We start from the raw sequence: 13513 nt of genomic DNA, 5'->3' as shown, positions 1-13513 counted from the left end.
CACATGTAAAAGCACAGAGGTCTCTCCTGGGGAGTACAGAGTCCAAGTCCATCACCCCTCACATTCAACAGGCCATTGTCTGGTTCACAAGACAAATCCCATCATAAACATGTGATCGCTAACTCACTGCAGAGCTCAGGTAAGGATTATTTGAATCCAGACTGCAGTCAGATGTACTTCAAGTGCATTAATACCCTACCTTCCCAAAGCCCAGGCATACTAACAAGGGGTCTGCCCAAAATATGCACTTACAGACACCACTACCACCTTCTGAAAGCTCCTGTCTTGAAAGCTCATGGTAGAAGTTACCTTTAAATGTCAGAATAAGTAATCCAAGTCCCCCACGGATCAGGGAAGATAAGAAGATCAGGTTTGAAGTCCTGACACCCCACTGCTTGCCCTAAAGCAAGCATTTTGAGCTGAAAATCTCCAGTCACATACCTGCCCCCTCCACTGTCAGAGTAAGCTGATTGCTTTCTATACCAGCTGCTTGGTGATAGGGGCCACTCCCGTGCTCTGCCATCATCACAGAATGATTCCATATCTCTGAATCCTTTGGTTCTAGATCCAGCTAAGTCTCTTAACAGAGGTCAAAACCTATGAGATGTCACCTAGGATTTTTAAAATAAAGTTAGTAGTCCTATATTCATGGAGGGACATGGTGTGAGGGAATAAAGGAAAACGCAGAGAGATGGCTGGATATTTGAATCCCAAGTATTCCACAAGCTGAAAACTATTCTCCATTTGTCAGGGAGTAGACATTGATCAACTGCAACAATCACAGAATTCATGTTTTGATCATGGTTCCTATTAGGTGTGAGAAACAAGTAGGCCCTTATTTTAACTGTGTGGCGGTTATCTACCTGAACATTATGCAATCTAGCACTAGAGTACTCTCAGATGGAGTGGTGACTGGTGACACTTGAGAGACAGAGAGAAAAGGGATGGGAAAGCAGAACATTTGTCACAGTTCCATTTAGAGCATTCTAGGACCACACCTGTGCTATGATCACCAACTTCTTTCCAACAATTTTATCTTATCATGAACTTGCCAACAATCATTCACGTTGCACTGAGCAATGATTCATCGGCTCATGTCAGGTCCAAGTGATCCAAAGGCTGCCACAGTAACATGTAATAAACAATGGCAAGTTGGATTATGAGTCCAGTTCAGGGTCAAGCTTCTCCACTTTGACGACTATCTCTGGGGCTGGAGCATCAGCAGAGGCGTGGTGGGCCTCTGTCTCTGACTCGGACAGCACTTCCTCCTTGATCTTCACAGGCTTACCACTGGCTTCCTTCTCTTCATCTGAGACTCATCCAGCTCCCATTCATCATCGATGTCCATTTCAAATACTCTTACATGATGGAGACTTGAACTTAACTAAAGAAAAGGCACATTAATGTGTGTGTGTGTGTGTGTGTGTGTGTGTGTGTGTGTGTGTGTGTGTGTGTGTGTGTGAAAGCGCACATGCACCTGGAACTGGGACTTGAACATGGGGCCTGAGCATCTTTTGCTCATAGCGTTCTAGTGGAGCCACAGCTCCTGAGCAGCTAGAATTATAGGTATGAGCCACTGGTGTCAGGAGTTACATTAACAATTTTCTAACTAATGGCTTTGCAAACAAATTTTATAAAACGAAGCAGAAATCAGAAGCTTTAAGCAAAGTATAGATTTATAGGAAAGTTATATTTTTAACAATTTACTATAAAATCACCCAATTCCACCTTCATTTTACATAAAAGGATCTCCACACAGCACATGGTGAATTTATGTAACTTAGAAGCCAAACTATTTTTGCCAGTCCTGGGGCTTGAATTCTGGGCCTGGGTGCTATCCTTTTGTTCAAGGTGAGCACTCTACCACTTGAGCCACAGAGCCACTTCTGGCTTTTTCTGTAATTCATTGGAGATAAGAGCCTCTTGAACTTTCCTGCCTGGGCTGGCTTCAAACTAAGATCCTCAGATCTCAACCTCCTCAGTAACTACGATTACAGGCGTGAGCCACCAGCACCTCGCTCTGAAATTGCTCTTAATTACTCAAAGTTTCTCCAAACAAGAAAACAAAATAACTAGCCTGCTGCTTGCTCAGTTAACTGAAACCAAGGGACAGAATGACAAGCAGAGAATGAGCCTTGGAGATGACATGCTTGAGTACTCATAGGATGCTGCATAGAAACAAAGCCATACTCACCACACAGGACACTTTGTGAAAAACATTCCCAGCAACGTACTGAGCTTTCATGCTCTCCAGTAACCGCCAGTGCTTCTCAAAGTGCAGGGTGCATGTGGGAATAACACTGCTTTGTTCATCTAGCCTGGAGGAAAAACCAGCCCAGGAATCAAACAGGACCTCCACCTCCCACATTCACTAGAGGAGGGGTTTGGGGCAACTGGGGTCCTACTCCCACCCACACTCCATTCCCAGGTGACAAGACAGTCTGTAAAAATACTACATTCCACAGAGCCTTGGCTTCATTTTAGTAAGGTCTTGGTGCCCTTTGTTTTTTGGGTGATGGGGAGGGAGGATACAGTACTAGAGATTAAATTCAAGCCTTGCACAACTGAGCTATGCACCCAGTCCTCAATTCCCTTTCAAGGAGAGCAGATGCTCATGTTTTTAAATTAGAGAAGGAATCTCATTACTTTAAATCCTCAAGCAACTAAAACTATCTCCTAGAACTGACTATAGACTCTGCAATGGAACTGGGGTCCCAATTCTGGAAAACACTAAAGGCAAGTTTATAATTATTAGTGACAACAAACTAAAGTTAATGCTATCCTTTAAAACATAACTCAAATGAAGTCCTCTTCTCCATTCCAAATAATTCCTCATCTTATTCTAGCAAAAAATCCTAGTTTAATATTAAAGCAAGGGACAAGACAATGATTAAAGTCGGCACATTTTTTCCCGTTTTTTAATTTTTGAGGTAACATACAATTGTAACATTAGGAAATTTGTAACATTTGGGAAGACTTTGTAGCATGAAGGAAGACTTACCTTCTGATTTTTTTCAGTTGTGGGGTAGATGATCCTCCTAAATTTAATAGCAATTAGTCTCCTCCTCATCTTTCCTAACAGTGTTTGGTGGGTTTCAGTGTGTTGTATGAAGTTCGGATTTTAAAAATACAAAGTAGGAAGCCAGGCAGGCACTGGTGGCTCATTCCTGTAATCCTAGCTACTCAGGAGGATCATGGTTCAAAGCCAGTCCATGCCGGAAAGACTGTGAAACTCTTCTCTCCAATAAACCACCACAAAACCCAAAGTGGCACTGTGGCTCAAGTGGCAGAGTGCTAGGCTTGACCTGAAGAACTGAGGGACAGCACTCAGGCCCAGAGTTCAAACCCCATGATGGACAAAGAAAAAAAAAACAAAGCAGGAGGTTTTCTGCTCAGCTGTCTGTATGGGTAGACCAGTAACTAAAAAAACATTGCCTAGCATATGTAAGAAACTGGAATTCTTGGCATATGGTAAATATAGCTAAATATAAGCTAAGCCTGGTACCATATGACTGACAACTCAACACCTTGGAGACCATGCAAGAACTTCATGAATTTGAGACAAGCCTGGTTATTTCAAGGCGAGGCAACCTGAGATACACAATGGGACACTTCTTTTTTAAATTTTTGGTGGTTCTGGGTTTTGAATTCAGCACCTGGTACTGTACCACTTGAGCCACACTTCAGCTCTTTTTGAGATCCTACCTTTAAAAAACTAAAGCTAACTTTAACCACACAGACCCTATACCACTAAGGTAGTTAGTTACCTTGTGGCATAAGTTCTAGTGAATTGATACTCTGCAGCATCTTCACTGTTATACACAAACGACAATGGCAACTGGACCAAGAGTCTGTCTCTTCCTTCACGTCCCATGGTGTCTTTAAGAATGACTGTTACAGTTTCATCATCATAAAACTGGGCATCTAAACAGCTGTAGTTGCTGGAAGTGAGATGCATTTTGTTATATCAGAAATGATCATAACCACATAACATGCTGACACTAAGCAAAAACAAAATAAAACCATAGGTGATATTCCCTGCAATGACAAAACACCTTATCAGTTTATACTTTTATATCAATTTTCACAAATATAACTAGTTATAACAAAATAAGTAATCATCAGATCAAACAAAATGATCTGTGACATTTTATCACTGTTCTAGAAAACTCTGAACATAAATGGCTAGGCCTTAAGCCTGTGAAAATTTCATGAGTTATACCTTATATATAACTGAGTGAACAGAGCTAACAAGAATCAAAGTAAAAGAAAATCTGCCCCCCTACAAATGACAGAGCCCCTTTATTGACAGCACATCTGACATAGCACTGACTACACATACATCACACATGCTTCTGTCCCAAATCAGGCTTGGGCGTTATTTTCTTCTGACTTTTTCAGTTGTAGCATAGGTGAAGCTCCCAAATTTCACAGCAATTAGTCCATTACTTACAGATCTTGAAGAAAGAAAGGAGAGAGGGGAATGAGACCCTATGGAACAACTACATAGCCAATAAATCTAAATGCCTGAACAAACATGACTGGCAATGTTAGCACACATATCTACTTCCCAAATCCCAGACCAACACTACCACTTCCACTCCAGAATACTATAATTTAAACACTTAGTCAGGCAAACCAGCTTGGTTTAAAATCTTAATCACTAAGCAGCTAAAGGCCATAACTAAGGAAAACTAACATCTTGAATTCAAAAATTCCCTTTAGTGAAGGTTCTCAAAAGGCACATAGAGCTCCCCTATGACCCAGCAATCACCTGCTGGGCATTTACCCTAATGACCACAAACAAGGCCATACTAAAGCTACCAGCACAACTAGGTTTATTGCCGCATTATTCACCATAGCTAACATATGGAACCAACCCACACGCCCTTCAGTAGATCAATAGATCAAGAAAATGTGGTAAAGCTGGGGGCCAGTGGCTCACGCGTGTAACCCAAGCTACTCACGAGGTTGAGATCTGAGGAATGCAGTTCAAAGCCAGTCCAGACAGGAAAGTCTGTGAGACTCTTATCCTCAATAAACCACCAGAAAACTGGAAGTGGCACTGTGGCTCAAGTGGTAGAGCACTTGCCTTGAGCTGAAGAGCTGAGGGACAGTGCCCAGGCACAGAGTTCAAGTCCCATGACCAACAAAAAAGAAAATGTGATACACATATGTATACATACATACACACATATGTATACATACATACACACATGTGTGTGTGTGTGTATATATATATATATATATATATATATATATATATATATATACATATATGGAATTCTATTCTTCCATCAGAAAGAATGACACTGCCCCATTTGTAAGGAAATGGAAAGACTGGGAAAAAATCCTATCAAGTGAAGCCAGACACCCCCCCAAAATAGGTCCCATTGTTTCCCTTATTTTCAATAATTAGTATACTTCTAGGATAATTTTAACAGATGAGAAAAATAGCTCAAGAGCTATGTACATATGACCATATAAGATGATGCTAAGTGAAATGAACTCCAAGACATGGAAACATGAGGTTTTTCTTTGTTATTGTTGTTTTTGTTTTGTTTTGTTTTTTGGTTCCGTTCATGGGGCCTGAACTCTAGGCTTGGGCGCTGTCCCTCACCTCTTCAGCTCAAGGCTAGTGCTCTACCACTTGAGGCACAACGCCACTTCTGGCTTTTTTCTTTTTGCTTATGTGGTGCTGAGGAATCGAACCCAGGGCCTCAGGCATGAAACGCAAGCACTCTACCACTGAGCCACCTTCCCAGCCCTGTTGTTTTTAATGTACTATGTACTTTTTGTTTCTTTGGTGTGTTCTTCCCCCTGCGGTTTATCCCCTATTGTCACTGTATTTGATTTTGGTACCCTGGTATTATACATACATTTATCTGAATTAGGGAAGGGAAAGGAGAACAGAATCGTGAGACAAAGGACAAGGGGGATCCAATACAATAGCCATATTCACAAGTCAATATGTTGGAAATGATCTGTACAATTTGGCAAGTGGGAGGATTAGGGAGGGGAGGGAAAGGACAAAAATGAGGCAGGGGGTAACAAGTTAGACAAGAAATGTACCTATTATCTTACTTATTAACTGTAACCCCTCTTGACAATGAAAAAAGAAATCCCTTTAGCTATGTGCTGGTGGCTCATGTCAGTAATCCCAGCTACTCAGCGCTGAGATCTGAAGATCATCATTTGAAGCTAGCCTGGGCAGGGATCCAGGAGACTCCTATCTTCAATTAACCACCAAAAAGTCAAAAGTGGAATTGTGGTTCAAGTGGGAAAACAATAGCCTTGAGCACAAAAGCTGAGGGACAATGCCCAGAGCCTAAATTCATACCCCAGAGTGGCACACAAAAATAAACTAGTACCTTCATAGTGAGACTTAAAACGATTTAAAATGCTAATGGAACCCTGAATATCATTTGATTTTCAGAATGTTTACTTTGGAATCTCAAAAAGTCTCTGTGGGCAAGAGCTCTTATTTGATGAAAGATAATTAACCTAAAATTTAAAAAAGCCTTTCTATAAAGTACTTACTAACACAGTTTTGAATCACTAAGTGTTCTTAGATATAACACAGGTCTGCTGTCATTTTCCTAAACCTATTTTTAAAAAAAAACTTATATACGAGGCTATATACTAATATAAAAGTTAAAACTCTAGAACAAGAAGGGATCAAATAGCTTCTCAATTCAGCATTACCATCTCCCAGATGTGAGAACTGAGAATACTGAATGCAAACCTAAAGTCATGAGGCAGCTTCGCTGAAACCCGAAATGCTGGAGGGAAGCTGAATGGCTTATTATTATTACAAATATTAAGCTCTCATCTCTTCGGTTCAAACTTCAAAGGAATACTCACTGGGAAATATCAGTATGCCTTAATCTTAAGATACACATTTTATACAGTGAGTCTTCTAAAATAGTAAAAAGAAGGTACTGTAGATTTGAACTTTTATTATTCCACCTAAGGAAAGAAAAGTAATGTATTTAGCTATTTAAGTTTAGAACAAAAACTACTGTTTACACAAGACGAGGAGACACACACAGAAAAGGAAATGTGAACAATCTGCGCGCAGAGTCCTCACTAAAACAAAAGCAAAAAAAAAAAAAAAAGAGAAAAATTCAAACTTGCTGCTAAATTATACTACCTAACAGGTAAAGAAGATAACCTTCTAGCATCTCTATATAATGGAATACAGATGGCTTGATTCATTGATTTTCCAATTTCATCCTACAGAAAAGCAAGATTTGGAAACATCATTAGAGAGAAGGGGAGCAGCTAGTGGTGAGGAGCCTGCTTGGCCTGTGCTAAAAGACCACTCCCTCCCTCTGGTCTCATGACATCAGTCACTGACAAGACACACCAGCTCTGGGACTAAGACTGTATTGAGATTGATCTGGGGGGGCAAATAAAACACTAAAGATACTTTACTAAGACGATAATTTTTAAATTTATGTGAGCAGAAAATGAGGGAGGGGGTTACATTGTTGAAAAAGAAATGTACAGTATTCAGTACCTGACCTATGTAATTGTAACCTCTCTGTACATCACCTTTACAATAATTTTTTTTTTTTTTTTGTCGGTGGAGGGGCTTGAACTCTGGGCCTGGGCACTCTGTCCCTCAGCTCTTCAGCTCAAGACTGGGCACTCTGTCCCTCAACTCTTCAGCTCAAGACTAGTGCTCTACCACTTGAGCCACAGTGCCACTTCTGGTTTTCTAAGTGGTTTATTGGAGATAAGCCTCATGGCCTTTCCTGCCCTAGCTGGCTTTGAACTCGATCCTCAGATCTCAGTCTCCTGAGAAGCTAGGATTACAGGCATGAGCCATAAGTGCCTACCTTATAATAATTTTAAAAATACATAAAGTAAAATAAATTTATATAAGGAATTAACTATGGATATAACCAAGCCATAAGAAACTGCCAATTTTGACAATCAAAACGAGTTGAATATCAGCATTTTTACAATTTATCCTAATATATATGTTCATTTACATAGACGAGACATACTATACTCTTGTTCCCACACGAAGACATGCATTTCTTCCCAACTTACTGCTGTCATTTGCAAACACTGATCAATAATGGTTTCCATTTGCCTTTTCACAAAATGCAATGATTTTCGAGCATAATAAGGAAACAGCAAAGGGCTTTCTGGTTTCAGACAAAAACAGAAACAAAACAAAAACTATAGCAAACCAATGATTAGGAGAAAATAATCCATTGTCAGAGGCAGTCCATACTTTTTCTTTTTTTATTTTTTTTTATTTTTTATTTTTAAATTTAAAATTTTATTTTATTTTATTTGAGAACATACTGTACAGAAGGTTTACAATTACATGGGCAGGATAATGCATACATTTCTTACCAAGCATTGCAGCCTCCTCCTTTGTTTACCCTTCACCTCCCTTCCCAGCCACCCCCTCCCCCCGACCCAATCATACCCCCTCCCCCCCCACACCGACATTGTAAAGCTGGTTTTGACATGACATTTTGTACTTCTCATTGTTGCAACAGGTCCACCTGAATCCTTAAACGACTTGTTTGTCCCCATCTCCTCCACATGTTATACTGACATCAAATATAGTGAAAGCGGGGGTTACACTGTGGGGGAGGAACATACAAAGCAACAAAGAAATAATCTTATAAATGCATTAGAAACACATGCATGAAAGAAACGAAAACATTAAAATACATATTTAAGGGTTCATTTTCCTAACATCATATTATCTGACCTTTTCCGCTTGACTCATACCTATACTAGATATTGCAAATAAGGGAAACCATGGGACCTATGTTTCTTTGGGCCTGGCTTACTTCACTTAATATAATTTTTTCCAAACCTTTCCATTTCCTAACAAATGGGGAAATGTCATTCTTTCTGATGGAGGCATAGAATTCCATTGTGTATATATACCACATTTTCTTGATCCATTCATCTACTGAGGGGCATCTGGGTTGGTTCCATATCTTAGCTATGGTAAATAATGCTGCAATAAACATAGTTGTGCTGGTAGCTTTAGTGTGGTCTTGTTTGTAAACATTTGGGTAAATGCCCAAAAGTGGGATTGCTGGATTATAGGGGAGATCTATGTGAAGTCTTTTGAGGAACCTCCATACTGCTTTCCAAAGTGGTTGAACAAGTTTACATTTCCACCAACAATGAAGTAAGGTTCCTTTCTGTCCCCATCCCCTCCAGCATCTGTTGTTGTTAGAGTTCTTGATTTTTGCTGTTCTAACTGGAGTGAGGTGATATCTCAATGTTGTTTTGATTTGCATTTCTTTTATGGCTAGGGATGTTGAACATTTCTTCATGTGTCTATTGGCCATCCTTCTTTCTTCTTCAGAGAAGCTTCTCTTTAAGTCTTTCGCCCACTTATTTATTGGGCAGTTGTTTCTTTGAGGAATTTGTTGTTGGGTGGTTTAATTTTTTGAGTTCCAAGTATATTTTAGATATGAGACCCTTGTCCGTTGTATGGCTAGTAAAGATCTTCTCCCAATCCGTGGGCTTTCTATTGATCTTGCTAGCTATGTCATTTGCCCTGCAGAAGCTCTGCAACCTTATGCAATCCCATTTGTCCAACCTTTCTTTGATTTGTTGTGCTTCCGGGTCTCTATTCAGAAAATTTCGGCCTGAGCCAAGGAGACCTAGGGTTTCTCCTATTCCATCCTGTAATGTTTTCAGAGTGTCTGCTTTGAGTTCAAGGTCTTTGATCCATTTGGAGTTGATTCTGGTGCAGGGTGATATATAAGGATCTAGCTTTAGTTTTCTGCATGTAGTTAACCAATTTTGCCAGCACCATTTACTGAAGAGGCTGTCTTTCTTCCATTCTATTGTTTTAGCTCCCTTATTGAAGATTAGATGGCTATAGGTCTGTAGGTTCATTTCTGGGTTTTCAATTCTATTCCATTGGTCCTGAGGTCTGTTCTTATGCCAATACCAAGCTGTTTTGATTACTATAGTCCATACTTTTTCATGGTGGAATTCTCATTATACTTTCGACATACCTTGTTAAAATAAATGACCAGAATCTCCCTTCAATCCAGTCCACTTAATACAACTACATTCGCTTGGTCCTTCTCATGCTTAGTCCTACACCAAAGCCCAACAGTAAAATGCTATTGGCTATTAGAAAAATGGAAGGCATTGGAAACCATAAGCTATGTACTGAAACCTGTTCTTTCTTCTCAACTCTGCCACAATGTGATAGCAGCAGCAGTCCAGGATACTCTGCCACTGCTAGCTTTGTTTCTTTTTTGCTGTTGTATTCAGTATGCTTTTTATTTTAAAATGGCTTTTTTATACAGTATTACAATATCCATAAGAACTCATCTTATTCTCCAACTTAAAAGGAAAAAAAACAAAGAGGCCTACTGGGCCTCTGGAACTGCCTGGGATGAAAAGAGCTGTGAATCAAGCTGTGACTCAGGCCCACCAGCTCAAATGGCTCTGAGACTGTCTCTCCCACACTCAGCACTTCCCTTACCAGCTGTGTTAGGTAAAAAAAAATAATCATTTCAGCACTTTAAGGTTCAAGAGGTGACATACTAGGTAATTACAGAAAAACATGTTGCCTTTGTCGCCAGTTCCCAAAACTCAGCTCCTGAAACCCAGATATCCTGAGTAGTAAATGTGATGGCCAATTTTAATTTTTTTGGGGGGGGTCCGGTTGTGGGGCCTGAACTCTGGGCCTGAGCGCTGTCCCTCAGCTCTTCAGCTCAAGGCTAGAGCTCTACCACTTGAGTCACAGCTCCACTTCCGGCTTTTTTCATTTTGCTTATGTGGTACTGAGGAATCGAACCCAGGGCCTCAGGCATGCAAGGCAAGCGCTCTACCACTGAGCCATCTTCCCAGCCCATGATGGCCAATTTTAATGTGGCCACTCTGGCAGGTTCCTGCAAAGCCTCAGGGTTGGGTGGCGTGGAAAGTCTATGCCTTAACCAGAAGCTTATAAGTTTCAGCTCCATCTGCCAGACTGCAGGAAAGGAATCGGGGCTTGGGGTTGAATTCTACCCCAGTGACTAAATCATTATAATGAAGCCTCCATCAAAAACCCAAGACAAACTGGGAGAGAGCAAGGGAAAGGGTGACATTGTCAAAAAAATAAATGTAATCTTTACCTGCCTTACGTAACCATAACTTTTCTTTTCTTTTTCTTTTTCTTTTTTTCTGGTCCTGGGGCCTGAACTCTGTGCCTAGGAGCTGTCCCTCAGCTCTTCAGCTCAAGGCTAGCACCCTACCACTTGAGCCACAGAGCCACTTCCAGCTTTTTCTGCTTATGTGGTCCTGAGGAATGAAACCCAGGACTTGATGCATGCAAGGCAAGCCCTCTACCACTGAGCCAACTTCCCAGCCCACCATAACCCTTCTTTACTAACCTTCTTAATAATTAAAAAAAAAGACACTGGGGAGGTTTGGATGGCTCCCTGGTTGATGAACATGTTGAGTGCTGGGAGGATCTAAAAGCTGTGGCCTCTTCCTCCATATCAAACCCTGAATGATGTTTTCCACTGGGCTATGCCCAAGTTAAATTTTTATTACAAACAGTCTGGAAAGGAAAGCTGAATGTGTTCCTGAGCATTGTACACCAGTCTGGAAGCTATGCCAACTTAAGGGAGAAAGTTGGGACATATGTCCCATAGTCAAGTCCCACAGAGGTGTGGGTAAGGGAACCTAGCTCTTGGGACTGATGTGATGTGAGGAGTCTAGCAGACTGAGCCTTCCTCCCTCTGGAGGCTAATGATCATTGTGGGTGCTCAGTGTCATAATTGCAATGAATTGCATTGCAGGACCTTCAGCTGGTATCATAACTGGCTGGTGTCAGGAGGGAAAAAATAATTTTAGTGTCAGCATAGTTAATGTACCACAGCACAGTTAATTTCAGGGTGTTTTCTATCTATCATGGTGACATCATACTCTACTTGTTAAAATGCTGTTCTCTAATCAAATAAAATGGACATGCCAAGTAAGCCTGAAGAAATTAGACAAATTTTGAGGTTACTCTTTAATCTCAAATATGTATAAACATGGCCAACATCTGCTTGGTTCATAAAGTACCTTTAAGATGGCTGCTGTTTTGGAGGAAGTCATACCACTGGTTTCCTTCCGTGTTAGGGGGTGACACAAGGCCATCATCTTCATCTTTCAAATACTAAAAATAGTTTAAATTTTTTTCAGTTAAGCAATGATTCAGGCTCTAATCTGTATTTAACATTATTCTAGTTACTAAGTTATCTTGTTGTACTGCCAGGTTCTCTGAAGGTACATTATTTTTCTAAGTGAGGTGACAAATTCTAGACAACATGAAAATGACTTAAATGGTCAGAGTATAGTAAATGTAGAAACCAGAGTTTACATTTTGTGGTTCATTTTCAAGATATATTTTAACCTTACCTATCAGGGCTATATTTTAGTTTTACAAGTACCAACTGACAGTATGCTCCACAAGGGCAGTTCTCACAGTGTAGCCCCATCCCTGAGAGTGCTCAGCATGCTTCCATTGACTACAAGGTTAATGCCAGCTTTAGTGCCAAGGTGTCACTTGCCCTTTCACGGTGTCAACATTTGCACTGAAGGTGTGGAAGAAAGAACAGCCAGTACCTGCACCCCTCACCTAGTAGACCAAATTCTTGTGTTCTTTGTCACATATTCAGTTTCATTTATCCTGATAGAACTATTAAATTGTTAATTCTCAAGTCTTGATGGCAGATCTTTTAACGTTTTTTGAGTCAGAGTTAGGAGGCACACGGGTGATTTTACAACACATCAAAGCATGCAAAGTTGTCTTGAAGAAAAACTGAAACTGTCTTGTTTCAGTTGTAAAGGCAGACATTTTATAAAAAATGACATTCCAAGGGGGAGGATGGGAAGGGATGGGAAGGGGAAACTAAGGAGGAGGCTACAATGCTTGATAAGAAACGTACTCATTATCTTGCCCATGTAATTGTAACCCCTCTGTACAGTATTTTCACAATAATAAATAAATAAATATTTTAAAAATGACATTCCATTTTTACTTAGAAACAAAAGACTAGGGGACAAACTGGTTCTTCATACTTAGATGTTTGTGAGGTATTTTTTAATTTTAAAATTTTTATTTATTTTATTAAATAGATGTACAAGGAGTTGCCATGGTTCAGCTTATGGACAAATATGTCTTGGTCAATGTTACCCCTTTGAACATGCATACTCATCCATCCCTCTACCCCCTCAAACTCTTACTTTTGGCAGGTATTTTTTTGAAAATAAAGTGACTTTGAACAAAACAACCTAAAATATTTATTGCAAATAACATTTCAGCTAAACTTGGTTCTAAAGGCCTGTAATTCCAGCACTTAGAAGAGGATGAGGCAGGAATATCACAAGTTTAAGGCCTATAGAGCAAGACCCTGTCTCAAAAAAAAAAAGCAACTTTTAAGCAAAACTCAAAATGTTGGCACCTGCATCTGTTACTGAGTGCCTGACAGCTTCACAGTAACTAAAGACTGATTAGAGTAGACTGAAGTCA

At 40.2% G+C, this 13513-nt stretch overlaps 1 protein-coding gene across 1 annotated transcript in view; it reads right to left on the bottom strand.

Moving 5' to 3' along the window:
* Window positions 1-1157: 1157 nt before the first annotated feature.
* The window catches only part of LOC138822955 (anaphase-promoting complex subunit 4-like), a 47468-nt gene continuing 35112 nt past the window's right edge, over window positions 1158-13513 (bottom strand). The window contains 10 exon segments of the mRNA XM_070015912.1: window positions 1158-1315; window positions 1318-1384; window positions 2195-2318; window positions 3768-3943; window positions 4385-4457; window positions 6865-6969; window positions 7051-7089; window positions 7175-7236; window positions 8062-8159; window positions 12064-12157. Of these exon segments, the coding sequence (XP_069872013.1) occupies window positions 1158-1315; window positions 1318-1384; window positions 2195-2318; window positions 3768-3943; window positions 4385-4457; window positions 6865-6969; window positions 7051-7089; window positions 7175-7236; window positions 8062-8159; window positions 12064-12157 (996 nt within the window).

This window comes from Dipodomys merriami, unplaced genomic scaffold (assembly GCF_024711535.1).
Source record: "Dipodomys merriami isolate MVZ:Mamm:240054 unplaced genomic scaffold, mDipMer1.0.p SCAF_1194, whole genome shotgun sequence".
NCBI classification, from domain to species: Eukaryota; Metazoa; Chordata; class Mammalia; order Rodentia; family Heteromyidae; genus Dipodomys; species Dipodomys merriami.
The sequence above is the reverse complement of the archived record's forward strand: the minus strand, read 5'-3'. Positions and strand labels throughout refer to the sequence as shown.